The sequence below is a fragment of the Crinia signifera genome, chromosome 8, assembly GCF_055691185.1.
Source record: "Crinia signifera chromosome 8, ASM5569118v1, whole genome shotgun sequence".
Classification (NCBI taxonomy): Eukaryota; Metazoa; Chordata; class Amphibia; order Anura; family Myobatrachidae; genus Crinia; species Crinia signifera.
This window is the reverse complement of record NC_139224.1, coordinates 136,233,189-136,248,458: the sequence shown is the minus strand read 5'-3', so window position 1 is coordinate 136,248,458 and position 15,270 is coordinate 136,233,189. Positions and strand designations below refer to the sequence as shown.

The following is a 15,270-nucleotide window of genomic DNA, read 5'->3' as shown; positions in this document are numbered from 1 at the left end:
GCTAACCCTTTATACCATGGGTCCTTAAACTGCGGCCCTCCAGATGTTGTGAAACTACAAATCCCAGCATGCCTTGCCACAGTTTTGCTATAAGGGATTGTTAAAACTGTGGCAAGGCATGCTAGGATTTGTAGTTTCATAACATCTGGAGGGCCGCAGTTTGAGGACCCATCCATGCTTTATACCTTTTTTTAAAAATGTCATGATCTCTTGTTAGCTAGTTAGTTATAAATAATATATAATGTTCTGAATAACCCAAAGCAAAAAACTCCTGTAACAATGTAAATCAGTAAAGGGGCAAATGTAATAAGTATTGGTCATTGTGTCGGCTCATATTAAGTTGGCATGCGTTGGGTCGACCTCTGAAGGTCGACATGGTTTAAGTCGACACATGAAATAGGTCTGCAGTTAAAGGGTCATCACAAGTTTTTCATGTTTTTTTTTTTTTTTTTTGTCCCTAATGTCAACATGGACACCGTCAACGTGTACCAGTTCGGGCACTATTTTTTCTCCCACCACGCCGTAGTGGATGGTAGGGCATGAAATACCGCCTGTCAGCACATGTCTGCTCAACAACAAAAAACGTGAAAAACATGTCAAACTTTTAACTGTCGACCTTGCCATTGTCTACCTAATGGTTGTGTTTATCTTCCAACCCTGTTGACCTTAGCCATGTTGAACGATTTCATGTGTCGACTTAAGCCATGTCAACTTTCAGTGTTCGACCCAATGACTGGTGCAATGCAGCGATGGGAACACAGCGTCCCCTTTAAGATTCTGGATATACATCATGAAGGAATTTCCAGTGATTACTAATGTGATGTCAGAATTGTGATGTCATTCCCTGGGTTTTCTAAGAAAATAATTTATAGTCTATTACTTTTTGCGGTTGTGCATTTGGTGCTAATAATGATCTATCCACAGTGAGCCTCTAAATGCATTCCATGTCCAGCTATAAAGATCCCTGCTGTATGTATTATACTCTTCTGACTTGTTTTCTCTGCTTGTTTGTTTTAGATGTGAAGGGACCCCCCACTCACAGGCTGTCATGCGGCCAGTCGCCCTACACTGAGAGCACCACATGGGAGAGGAAGTACTGTATCCTGACCGAGAGCCAGCTGGTGCTTCTCAACCGGGAGGACGAGGTGAGTCCGGAACTCTGATCTGCAGAGCTAGAAGAGATCCACGCTGTGCACAATTGGCAGCTAGGTCTAGTTTATTGATGTATTATAGTAACAGATGTATTCACATGTACTCTACAGCACTGTATCCTGAGCGCTGGACGTAAGCAGTACGGCTTTCACTTTTTTTTTTTTTTTACATCTACTCACACATCGTTAATGTCTTGGATGTAACCTAATTATATGAACGTGCTCTCAACACACACACAGGGCATCAGATAGGAGCACTGTAGTTAATCAAACATTATGTGCCCCTGGTTCCAGGTGCCCGATTTAATAAGGTTCTTACATCCACACATTTTCAAAGCTTCAGCCTTAATTCATCACTTATACCGGACTTGTGGCAAATCTGAATGGAGCTTTTCCGTAGCAAGATTTTCCAAAGAAAAACCTTGTTCAATGATTCGGTGGTACTTGGGGGGTATTCAATCTTGGCCGATATTTCTGACAGGGGAAATAGTGGCTGGCGCCTATTCAATACTGCCATTTGTCTGATATGACCACGGATTGTTCCGATAATCCCCGGCAGTTTTTGGCGACACTCATTGAATTCCGCCTGTGGAGGATCTGTAGAGCTAAGTGAAAACTGGACTTTCCGACAGTTGGAATTCTGGATTGAATACAGTCCATAGTCAGCTAGTTCTGCAATCACTGTATCCTCAGCAAGAAGATCTTGGTAAGTGTAAATGCCTGTTTCGACCACTTTGTGAGACTTGACGGCAAGTCCATATCCTTAAGGTCGCACACACGGGATGTTTTTGCAGATTAGTGAAGCTAGGAAAACAGCTTGGCGATACGCTCTGAGCGATTTTTACCGGGCTCAGCGATTTTCATGGTGGGGTGAATCACTTTCCTATGATTACCAGCTGACGGACTGCAGTGGCTGGCGATGATGCAGAGTGCTCCTCCGCCCTCAATGCTCAACACCCGCCCATATACACTAGGCAATATTTAGATCAAAATCGCTTTAGTGTGTATAGCCCTTTTGTCATGTATGCACGGATCGACTATGTCATTTAAATTTATATGCAAAACTTGTATATCTGTGTGCATCGGAGTCTCAAAATCTGTGTACATAGTGCTACATTGCGGCGGTCATGGCTTTTTTTGCACTTTACAATTGTACACACAGAAAAAACAAAACTGGGTAATAACAAACATTATTGGAGGTAGGAAGGCCCTGCTCGCAAGAAATATAGGGAAATAGGCATTGATACATAGGATAGGTGCTAGTTATTGCAGATTGCAAAGGTTCTAGGTGGGCTGCTTGATATCCCATCAAAGCAATGATAAACCAGGGTCAGAAGGAAGAAAAAGTGAAGTAAGAACATATGAGGCTAGGACTGTACAGTGGGGATATACTGTAATTGGATAGGAAAGCTTATGATAAGATATATATAAGATATATAAATGTTGCATCAAATAAATCAGGCAGTCTCCTGGAACAGGGCCGTTAGGTCGACCTTATTAACGTTGACATGCATTGAGTCGGCCACTGAAGGACGACAGGGATAAGGTTGACATGACTAAGATCGACAAAGTCAAAAGGTTGACACAAGCATTAGGTATACAATGTGACGGTCGACATGAGTTTTTCATTTTATTTTTTAAGCCAACATGTGCCGACAGCCGTTATTTCATTCCCTACCATACACTAGGGCATCCAGGGAGAAGAGAATGGAGTGCCCAGTGTAGCGAGGCACCGTGCCCGCGTCATGCTTCAGCCATGGTGCTCGCTATGCTCTGCACAATATATTCTCCCTCCACACTCTAGCGGATGGTAGGGCATGATATACCGCCTGTCGGCACATGCCGGCTCCAAAATAATTGTGAAAACCCCATGTACTGTAGACCTTTTGACCGTTGACCTTCCCAATGCTGACCTAATCCGCATGACCATGTCAACCTTTTGGCTGTATTGACCTAAGGTCTGTTGAACTTCAGTGGTCAACCCAATGTATGTCTACCCGATGACCGTTTGCTGATTCGCACGGGACCATGCATTGCATTGGACCTGATGTTATTTACATGCAGTTTGGATGCTTTTCATTTGATCGCCACAATCGCATGAAAAGAACCCAAATTGCATGTGAATCGCCCTTGTGTACCACTTTCCAGGCCATCTAGGCGTCAGTGACTCCATATATAGAGCAGATTATCAGTTCCCACTGGGACTGGAGACCTGCAATCAAGGTTCCAGACATATCTATATCTATTTATGTAAGGACTTAAAACAAAGAACATGACTCCGGGTTTATATTCTTTCCATCTGACTTTTAGAAGATCAACATGATGTAGGCCCCAAGTTCTTTATTCTAAGTAGTCTGCGATAAATCGGCCAAGACTAAAGGGGCATATACACGGAGAAAGAAAGCACAGATCTCTCCGTGTGTATGCTCCAAGAGATTAAATATCTCTTGCTAACTAAGTCAGTGCATGCAGTCAAAATCTAGTCAGATTGGTTAGCAAATGACTGCAAATCTCTCTGTGTGTACAGAATGAGAGATACTGATCGCAATCTCTCATTCAGAACCACTACCCTGCCTTTTTTTGCCTAGTAAAATTGCTTAGCACAAATCTCTGCGTGTTTATGTGCTCTCCATGGGAGATCTTGACACCAGCAAAATTGCTTAGCAAAATTGCTTTGCACAGATCTCTACATGTGTATGCCCCTTTAGTCCTGGGTAAAATTACCTGGGTTTTTTTTTTTCCAGGTATTTTAATATGTTACTTCTGGCCAATGGTGATAGTCATCTCATGGCTTTAGGTAAAGCGGAATTCAAATAACATTAATTAGGAAGGAGGTTGTCTTTTTTTTTTTTTTCACAATGGACAACCTATTCGCATTTTATAAGTAATTCTTATTGGACAGATGCTGTGTCCTGTTTGACAGATTAACAACTATCCAATGCTTCTAGGCCCTTAATCAGATCAGGGGGGACGCAGAATTCATGTAAAGTAATCCGCGGGGCTCGCCACGCTTCGGGCTCGGTGGCTCGCTGCGCTCGCCACACTATATAAAATCAGCTCCATGCGTAGTTGGATAGTGGGGGTATGAAATCACCCATGGGTGACTATACAATTAAAAATCGGGTCTTTACAATGAAAAATTGCATCGCATCGCATGCCTTAAGTAGTGGCATGCAATGAAAAAATTGGGCGCCCAGATAATACATACAGTAAGTACCAAAAACAGTAAAATAAAACCAAACCAATACGATCTACACCCAGTTAAATTTGTGAGTTGTTTTTTTCTGTGCAGGGTAAATACTGGCTGCATTATTTTTACACTGCAATTTTAGGTTTCAACACACCCCACCCAAATTTAACTCTCTCTGCACATGTTACATCTGCCCCACCTGCAGTGCCCATTTTGAGAACAAATTTGTACTGCTATCAGATCTGAATAAGGCCCCTAGTGTACGGTCACCCTTCTTCGGATTACTAAACACAGTGGTGGGCGGTTGTGAATGCAGAATCTTACAGGTCCTCATAGCATGAGGAAGGCAGGGCTTCCTTTCCCTTCTGACTGACGACGCTGGTGTCGGCTGGCGGATGCCTGTCAGCTGTGTATACAGATTTACACCTCAGCCTGATGCTGTAATATGGACTAAGTGGCTGCAGAGAAAACACATTCACTCTCCTTTTGGTGACACATTTGCTGCCGGCAGCTCTAATTACCCACGCAGCAGTTTGACCACTGTGAAAAGTGTATTATCTCCTGTCACCTGCCAGCCATCTATTGGCAGATCTCCTGGGTGAGAACTTTATTTCACACTGTGACCCGGCAGCTAATGTAGCGCAGCGCAGGAAATGAATGTTGGAATGACAACAAAAGGAATGTAATTAGTACGGCTTGTAAATATGTATTCCGCATTCTTGGTAGTGTTATGGTGTTTACATATTGCAGCATTACTGTGAGTAGTGTGTGCTGTGTAAGCAATGTCAATATTTAACACGTTACCTAGTAAATAAAGAAAGGTGGACACCAGACCCAATAGCCACCATATAAAGATTAATGAATAGCATGTAGTGAGTGACTGATGCAATATTATTATTATTATCATCATCATGGTTTATATGGTGTTATGGGTTGCCCCACAGTTACACTCAGTACATTGGTTATCGTTGGTTGACTGTTGAATGCCAGCTGGAAGGGATATGGTCATTGGGTTGACCCTATTAAGGTCAACATGCATTGGGTTGACCACTGAAGGTTGACACCTAAAATAGGTCGACATGGCTAAGGGCGACAGGGTTGGACAGTAAACATACGCATTACTTTGCAACGGCAAGATCGACATTCAAAAGGTTGACATGAGTTTTATACTTATTCTTAAGCCGACGTGCCGACAGGCAGTATTTCATGCCCCCATCCACTAGGACGTTGAGGGAGAATAGAACAGTGTGCCGAGCGCAGTGGGGCATTCGAGGGGATGCGGTGCACTTTTACTGTGTCTATATAGACTATGTCAACATTTGGGACCAAACAAAGTGAAGAACTCATGTTTTTGACTGTCGACCTAATGCTTGTTTCAAAACTCCAACCATGTCAACCTTCAGTGGATGCATATCAACCCAATTACCCATACCCGCGTGGAAGGAGTGCAGTAGAGCGGGGCTGGTAGCAGCATGGGAGTTGGGAAGTAAATCGGTACTCACCCGATCAGACAGGATCAGAGCATGTAAAATATAGCATTACTGTATATAGTCATTGTGTTCACTTGACTTTATCCAGTTTATTGCTGACTTCTTTAGGATACAGATGTGTCCTCAGACATCTTGGTACTTATGTAGTACCAGGGCGCGGGCTTTTTCCCGTAGTGAAATCGCATCGGGTTGCACGCCGTGCATGGTGCCGTGAGATCTGATGCAACGAGATGTCCCTTTAGTTAATATTAAGTGTTCAAGAGTGCTTATACCATGAAATATCGCATGGGATCGCACGGCACCATAGACACCGTTGCGATATTTCATTGTATGGCCACCCATGCTATGAGATATGATGGGTGAACATCGGCATTGCCTGCAAATCTGTATCCAGCACTAGGCGAGCGCAGCGGGACGCGTCCTCCTGACCTTTTCATACCCCCACTATCCACGTCGGCGTGGAGTTGAATTTATAAAGTGTGATGAGCTCGAAGCTTGGCGAGCGGACGCGGATTACTTTACACATCACTATATAATATCATTTCCTCGCCGACGTGTATAGTGGGGGTATGTGTTTGCGGCTGGGACAAGAGATCCATGGTGCGCGCCTCCCTCATGAGACCGTTGTACTGCACTGTTGTCTTTATAGACATGTGCAGCTCCCTCTCGCAGTACTGCACACTCCTCAGCGCTCCCAAGAATACACAAAACAGACCAGGGTCAGGAACGGTAAACGGCACCCGGGGAACAAGTGGTCTGCTGGAACGCTGATGTGGCAGCGCCACGTCCCTTCCTTTAGAGACCGCCTCATCAGATGGCCATTCACGCAAGGCTGCGTAACGGGCAGCAATTGCTTTTGCTGAAAAAACAGCACAGCCTCCTCCTCTGATGTAGGCAGGGTGAACGTGGACCTTTGCTCACCTGCCATGCCTGCGCCTTGCACGCGGTCACTGTCACACTGAGAGAACTCTGAGAAGCATCCATCACTGTCATCTATTCTCCTCAGAGTGAGTGCCCGGGAGACCTTACTAGTGTTCACTCTAGAAATTTTTTAGGGCAGGGTGCTGACCACAGGAAGGGCACATTTTTCACTCGCGAGGGCACATTTTAATTTAAAAGGTCAAAATGGTGACACCTGAGCTACAAACAATCAGCACGTTTATGCTACAGTATATAATCCACCTTGTGACACCTGAGAGCGTCACACCATCAGCACATTTATGCTATATAACCATCTTGTGACACCGGAGCGTCACACCATCAGCACATTTAAGCTATATAACCCATCTTGTGACACCTGAGCGTCACACTATCGGCACATTTATGCTATATAACCCATCTTGTGACACCGGAGCGTCACACCATCAGCGCATTTATGCTATATAATCCATCTTGTGACACCTGAGCGTCACACCATCAGCACATTTATGCTATATAATCCATCCTGTGACACCAGAGCGTCACACCGTCAGTACATTTATGCTATATAATCATCCTGTAACACCTGAGCGTCACACCATCAGCACATTTATGCTATATAATCATCCTGTGACACCTGAGCGTCACACCATCGGCACATTTATGCTATATAACCATCTTGTGACACCTGAGCATCACACCATCAGCACATTTATGCTATATAACCACCTTGTGACACCTGAGCGTCACACCATCAGCACATTTAAGCTCTATAACCCATCTTGTGACACCTGAGCGTCACACCATCAGCACATTTAAGCTATATAACCCATCTTGTGACACCGGAGCGTCACACCATCGGCACATTTATGCTATATAATCCATCCTGTGACACCTGAGAGCGTCACACCATCAGCACATTTATGCTATATAATCCATCCTGTGACACCGGAGCGTCACACCGTCAGCACATTTATGCTATATAATCCATCCTATGACACCTGAGCGTCACACCGTCAGCACATTTATGCTATATAATCCATCCTGTGACACCTGAGCATCACACCATCAGCACATTTATGCTATATAATCCATCTTGTGACACCGGAGCGTCACACCATCAGCACATTTATGCTATATAATCCATCCTGTGACACCGGAGCGTCACACCGTCAGCACATTTATGCTATATAACCCATCTTGTGACGCCTGAGCGTCACACCGTCAGCACATTTATGCTATATAACCCATCTTTTGACGCCTAAGAGCGTCACACCATCAGCACATTTATGCTATATAATCATCTTGTGACACCCGAGCGTCACACCATCAGCACATTTATGCTATATAATCCATCTTGTGACACCGGAGCGTCACACCATCGGCACATTTATGCTATATAATCCATCCTGTGACACCTGAGAGCGTCACACCATCAGCACATTTATGCTATATAATCCATCCTGTGACACCGGAGCGTCACACCGTCAGCACATTTATGCTATATAATCCATCCTATGACACCTGAGCGTCACACCGTCAGCACATTTATGCTATATAACCATCCTGTGACACCTGAGCATCACACCATCAGCACATTTATGCTATATAATCCATCTTGTGACACCTGAGCGTCACACCATCGGCACATTTATGCTATATAACCCATCTTGTGACACCTGAGCGTCACACCATCAGCACATTTATGCTATATAACCCATCCTGTGACACCGGAGCGTCACACCATCAGCACATTTATGCTATATAACCCATCCTGTGACACCTGAGCGTCACACCATCAGCACATTTATGCTATATAACCCATCTTGTGACACCTGAGCGTCACACCATCGGCACATTTATGCTATATAACCCATCTTGTGACACCGGAGCGTCACACCGTCCGCACATTTATGCTATATAACCCATCTTGTGACACCTGAGCGTCACACCATCGGCACATTTATGCTATATAACCCATCTTGTGACACCTGAGCCTCACACCATCAGCACATTTATACTATATAACCATCTTGTGACACCTGAGCGTCACACCGTCAGCACATTTATGCTATATAACCCATCTTGTGACACCTGAGCGTCACACCATCAGCACATTTATGCTATATAATCATCCTGTGACACCTGAGCGTCACACCATCACTCTGCAAAGTCATTTATGTAATGTATGGATCAGTGGACACCAAGTAGGTTGACAGTTGTTAGATTGACATGAAGGAAGGTCGACATGGGTCAAGGTGAATATGACATTACGGTCGACACAATCATTAGCACAACATATTAAAGTAGATCGACAGTAAAAGGTCAACATGGGGTTTTTCACAATTTTTTTTTATACGAATGTCAGCAGTGTCGAAATGGACATGGAGGAGGGGAGGGTGGGGGTAGTACCGCGTCCACGCCCTAGTGGATGGTAGGGCATGAAATACCACTTGTCAGCACATGTGTCGGCTCAAAAAACTGTGAAAAACACCATGTCGACCCAGTGCATGTCGACCCAGTGCCTGCATGTCATTTATAAAAATGACATTTTTTAAATCATAGCAAATAATTTAATTAAACACTCAATAAATCACTCCAAAACAATGAAACAGGCATTGTGATAGCGCAGGACCCCCCACCCCACCAATATCAAAATGCCTGTTATTGGTGGGGTGGGGGGGGGGTTTCCAGCGCTATCACAATGCGCAGGACCCCCCCCCCCCACCCCACCAATAACAGGCATTGTGATAGCGCAGGACCCGACCCCCCCCCCCCCCACACACACACACACACAAAAAAAACTAGTAATATGCCCCCAAAAATTACCTACAGGGTGATTAAATACTTGAAGTGCCCCAGGTCCATAGAGGATAGCCATGGGCACACACTGCCTAGCAAGAGTAAAGCCAAGGAGGTGGGGTGGACAGGCAGGGGGGAGGCAGCATGCTGCTTGTAATAGCCCTGACACGCCACTCACCTCTTGCTACGTGAGCGGCATGACAGCTCAGCAGGAGGCATGCTGATTGTAAGAGCTGACTGCCGCTCACGTAGCAAGAGGTGAGTGGCGTGTCAGCGCGACAGGGGGGAGACAGTACACGCTTAAGCTGCGTGTATCATTATGCAGGGCACAGGGCGGGCGGAGCGGCCAGGGAGAGACAGTACACGCAGCTCAAGCTGCGTGTATCATTATGCAGGGCACAGGGCGGGCGGCCGGGGAGAGACATTTTACATGCGGCACATATTATTATGCAGGGCGCAGGGTGGGACAATAAGGGCAGGGCGCAATTGAGCATGTTTTAAAGGGGCAGGGCGCAGCGCCCTGCAAAAGAAGCCTAACGGGAACACTACTTACACAAGTTCTGACGGACTACGCTATTTCCGTAGCTTAAGCTTAGTCAGAAAGCATAGCTACGGTAACTGACAAACGTCTATCAGTACTGCATATAAACTACCGGGATCGCATCGTATGGATCGCATGCCACGAACACTGGACACGCAATGCGATTTCCTTCCACAAGTGTACGTATGTTAATTGGGCGCCCGGCTACTACATAAGTACCGACATCTTTGCTGCAGAACCTCTTAGCACACAAGGTGACTACTGTACATTGTAACAGTGCTGAACAATCTTTTCTACAACACGTGTATATATGTATGTGACTGAGGAGGCTATTCTGGTCCACACGCAACACTGCGAATTTCACAGCGTTGCGTGTGGACTAAACTCCAGTCGCCGGTCCGCCTGCCCACGCCTCGCACTCTGTGTGGCCTTCCCGGCTGCGACTGGAGGTTTTGTCATAACATCCATTTGCAGCCTATGGGGCAACACCACATCATTCGATGGTCGCTGACCATTAAGTGATGTGGAATGTACACGCATATCTAAAGGTGCCCATACACTGCCTGCGACGTCTCGCAGCAGTGTACGGACACCCGATGGACTGCAAGCCGCCGGGACCTTCCGGCGGCAGGGACACATGCGATCTGTGTGATGGATCGCATGCGTCCCTGCTTAGCGCCCGTCCCAGAATTGGTGGTCGGACGGCCAGCCGGTCTGACCACCTAGTCGGGTCCGATGCGCACGGGACCGCGCATCGGACCCGACTACATGTCAGGGAGAGGCGATTTGGTCCGATTTAACGGGCCGATTGGTTGCAATCGGCCGAAATCGGACCAAATCGCCTTGATGTATGCCCAGCTTAAGTGACTCTCAGATCCCTTAGATATGCGTGCACCCTCGACGGGAACAGGGATGGCGGCTGACATCCGCTGATGTCAGCTGCCCTCACCCGCATCATCAGGCAATTTTCATGGGAATGCCCAGCAAACTCTGGGCGTTCCCATGGGCGAATCCCCTGGCCTGCCGCCCCCACGCCCTTCTGCCAGCAGTCTTGGGTTCGTGCCCCCGGCGAAAACTCGGTTTGCCATTGCCGCATGCACTCGGCACATGCCCACAAATGAAACATCGGTCCCCTGTGCGTGCGCGCGGAGGACCAATTGAGCCAGAATAACCCCCCTGAGTCCCTTGCAGTGTTCAATTGTTCCTCCCCTTCCTACGCCTGCCGGCCACTTTTCCATTGTTTCTGCCGATGGACACTTGTGTCCGCTCGCTACCCCCGAGATTGGCAAGCTGAAATGTGCAAAAAGTTAGCGGTTTGAACGCTCGATCAGGATATTTTTTTTATTCTTGATTTGTCATAATGAGCATGATATGCACGATATAAAAGATGGATTGCATATTGCCCCACGATCTCCCATAACTTTAGATGAAAAACCGGGCCTGATATAACAGTTGAATACCATGCTCTGAATCTGTACACAAAGTGCTACACTGTAACAGCTACAGCTTTTTCCCGATACGTGTTCTATTCTCCATATACAGACTCTTGTCACACACAATGTACAGGTGTCATATTAAATGTATCCGTACCGACTCCTTATGCATCTTGACACATTTTCTGCAAAGAAAGCCGCCCAACATTAGCAGGGCTGCATAGGACCTAACGGCGCTCTCACACGCCAGACATCTCACACTGGGTGGCGTATTGAGGCTAGATGTATGAGGACACATCTCTAAGCTTGGCTAAATGCATTTGCATAAATTCAGTCACACAGTAGCTTGCCGCTGTGTTATAGCACTTTACATTTGGTACGTTCTCCATCTACTTTTTTGTTCATACAATCTCTAGGCCAAAAAGTTAGTGTGACCAGATGAATAGGATTTCCCTGTTTTAGCGCACGGCTGCAGTGAAACTTGGATCCAGTCCAGGTTTTGGTTTGAGCTCCCGAGTCAACTGCAGCTAAGTTGATAAGCAGCACCTGTGAGCGGCCTTTTAGAATGGTTTCTGTGGACAAGTAAGATACTCCTGACGCTAGACTAGCTGGCCAGGTTGATAGGCTGGAGGCCTGGGATTACTTTAGGAGTCATTTGATTGTTACTCTTGACTGTGGAATACAACGCTGTCACGTGCATCTGCTGATATCCATATGAATGTACAAACCAGTGTTGGAGAAATTAAGGTTCTGTTTGAACTTTTTCTCTGTCTATATGATTTTTTGTCACAGCAGAAATCTAAACTATGTGCTTTAGAATAGATTAGTGCAAAATAGTGAATAAAATATTCATAACTTAAATGTTAATATTGTTTTATTTGAAGTATGTATATTGAAAGTACTATAATATTCCAAAGATAGAGGACAATCTTGCATAAGACACCATGAGGAAACCTGCAGTGTATGTGCATTTTGTATGCGCCTACATCCAATAACATGATGCAAACATGGCTCATCTGTGTCTCCTGTTTAATGCCAGGAAGATTATTGATGCCAGCTTATCAGTGTCTTCACTGTGTGTACATTTTCCACTCTCCAGGTGATTGTTCTTGGAGTTACCACCTCAGTGTACCATTGCTCTCTGCATAATACACTGTCAGCAAAGGCTTTGCATGTTATTCAGTGCATTAATGATAACAAACACACAGAAGGGAGCTCTCCAAAAATTCGGCCTTCCTGCCAAAAGCTTGTTTTCTGTTGCTGTCTGCGCCCAGTGCTGGCACGGAGCTGTGTCATTACGATTATGCGCTCACTCCCCTGATACAGGAAAAAGTGATTGGCACTTGTAAGGAAGCCCACAGATGGATCTATCAGCGGGTGTGCTTTATTTTAGCTGCTCCTGGGGTAAATCTTCCTAAATCAACCACTGTCAGTGTCAAACGCTTTGGGGTGGTATTTATAGTAATGATATGGCTATGAGAACAGTTTGTGTGGGCTGAAGTCTGAAGACGGGATGTTTAATGTGCACAAGTGTATTCAGGAGCGCAGCACACTGCTTGCGTCCTGTAGATTCACAATTATTAAGCCTGACCTACTCATTTTATTGTGGAACGTTCCCACGGCTCAGTGCAGTCCGTGTCTGAATATTTCTCTCCGTATGTGCCTAATTATTGCCTACCATGAAAACCAGCTTAAATAAATGTATTTTGAATTCTCTGACGATAGCATAAAGTGCTGCTGAGTCATCTCACATCCAAGACAGGATTCTTTACTTGTTAAACGACACTTATTGTAGCACGCTGTGACGCAGCGCAAGCGGATGGTTATTATCCAGCACGCAACACCAAGGCTGCAAAAAGTGCATGGTTTGACCTGAGCAGTTATTTAATACTAGTTAAAAGCTTGTCAAAATGACGGTTTAAGGCCCATACGCACTGGGCTATTTTGAGCTGAAAGCCGCTCAAACTTGGTGTTTTGAGCGGCTTTCAGCTCAAAGCTGCCCAGTGTGTATGGCCCATCGATGAGCGGTGATGCGCGCTCTCATTGCCAGGAAAACCATCCATCTGCTGGTATTACCAGCAGATGAGCGGCTTTGTGGAAGGCTTTGCATAGCACTGCCCTATGCAAAGCCACCCGCTGACAGCGCCGGGCAGGGGGGAAGCAGCTCAGAGTGTATGCACGGAGCAGCTTTCCCCCCAGCGATGACAGCGGTTATCGCTGGGCATAATCGCCCAGAGTGTATGGACCATTAGTCCCTATCTGCTTCTACCTTTGGTATCTGTCTTCACAGCTCCCTCTGTCCATATCCAGGAAGTTTGAAACATATTATTTTTTTTTCACTTTCTGTTATGCTTTTGGCCTCTAGTGGTCACTGGCGGTACTTCATCTCAAAATGGTGAAGAGGGTTTAGCCCATTATATATAGTGATTGAATTGAATGGAAAAAAAAGTCACTAAATGTGGTTCATTACATCTACACTAAATGTGGCTCATTACATCTACAGTAAAGTGATGGGCAGTCACTGTACAGTAGGTCGAAAGGGAAGCAGTACAAGGGGATGACATGAAAATGGTTGACGAAGGTGTTTTTTTCATGTTTCACCATAACTGACCCAAATTAGTGGATGTGTGAACTCTTGCTGGCTTGCTACGGGCAAGGTGCTTCACTACCACTGCACTTGGCACAGGTTGCAAATCCCAGTCCTAGTCTACGCTGATGGAAAGTGATGAAAAAGTTTAAATTAATTTTAAAAAATTGTCAGCCATTGCCATAGACCTTTTCAACCTGTCGGCATTAAATACTGTCGATCTTTTGTCCCTGTCCACATTTGCCTGTTGACCATTTTGGGTCGAACTATTCATTGTCTATCATTGTGATGTAGATTTGTCATCTGGATACCAATATTGACACCCCTATAGCCATAATAACTGATCATTGACACGTTTGTGTAGTTACACCACCAGTAATAGAATGCTACCCTGCCGTTTGCTAGCTATGATCCTTGGAATTCGAAGCACACATAGATTAAGGAAAGCATTGCTGTTCTGCATATTTTAGGCACATTTCTGAGATTTAGTGGTGTTCTGTACTTTTTTTTTAATTGAGTCTTTATTTATACATTTTTTTTTTTTTTTAAACAACAAGACAGTAATCATATATATCACAAGTTATACAGCAGTATACCAACAGAGGTATATATACAGTCATGTAGGTACATAATAAATTACAAAACTTACTTATACCCCCCCTCCCCCCACCCCCCCCCCCCCCCCAACGCATACCCCTGACCTATCATGTCCTCTCTTGCCTAACTTTCTACTATTCTCTATATCTATGCTCATATTGGATTATAATTACCAAGTATTATTTATGCTTTACCCGATGCAAATCCTTCGACCATTCCACCATCCGCCAGTTCTTAATTTCTTAGAAGCACATTTCCTAGACTACTTTTACCCTTAATCGATACCATAATGACCATGGTAAAGTGCAAAGAAAAGGGGACAAAGCTATAAAAAATCGTGTTCAATGATCTATTCTTATAAACGTGACCTTAATCTAGTGATTTATCTAGATGTGTGAAAAATTACTATTGGGCCTTCAATTAATTCTTATTTGTGGGTACCCTTTAACCCCATAATCATTACTATTTATCCCGCCTCCCCCCCCTCCCCCCCTCCTTTACCTGAACTCCGTTCGTGCTGTATCAAATTGGTAAACGTGTGACTTATGTATAATATCCGTG

The 15,270-nt window shown here is 45.1% G+C and overlaps 1 protein-coding gene across 5 annotated transcripts in view; it reads left to right on the top strand.

Moving 5' to 3' along the window:
- Positions 1–15,270, top strand: part of RASAL2 (RAS protein activator like 2) — a 265,534-nt gene that overhangs the window by 125,754 nt on the left and 124,510 nt on the right. For all 5 annotated transcript variants that reach the window (XM_083157244.1, XM_083157243.1, XM_083157242.1 and 2 more), the window contains exon 2: positions 1,018–1,145. In XM_083157244.1, coding sequence (XP_083013370.1) covers positions 1,018–1,145 — 128 coding nt within the window. The remainder of the gene's footprint in view (positions 1–1,017; positions 1,146–15,270) is intronic.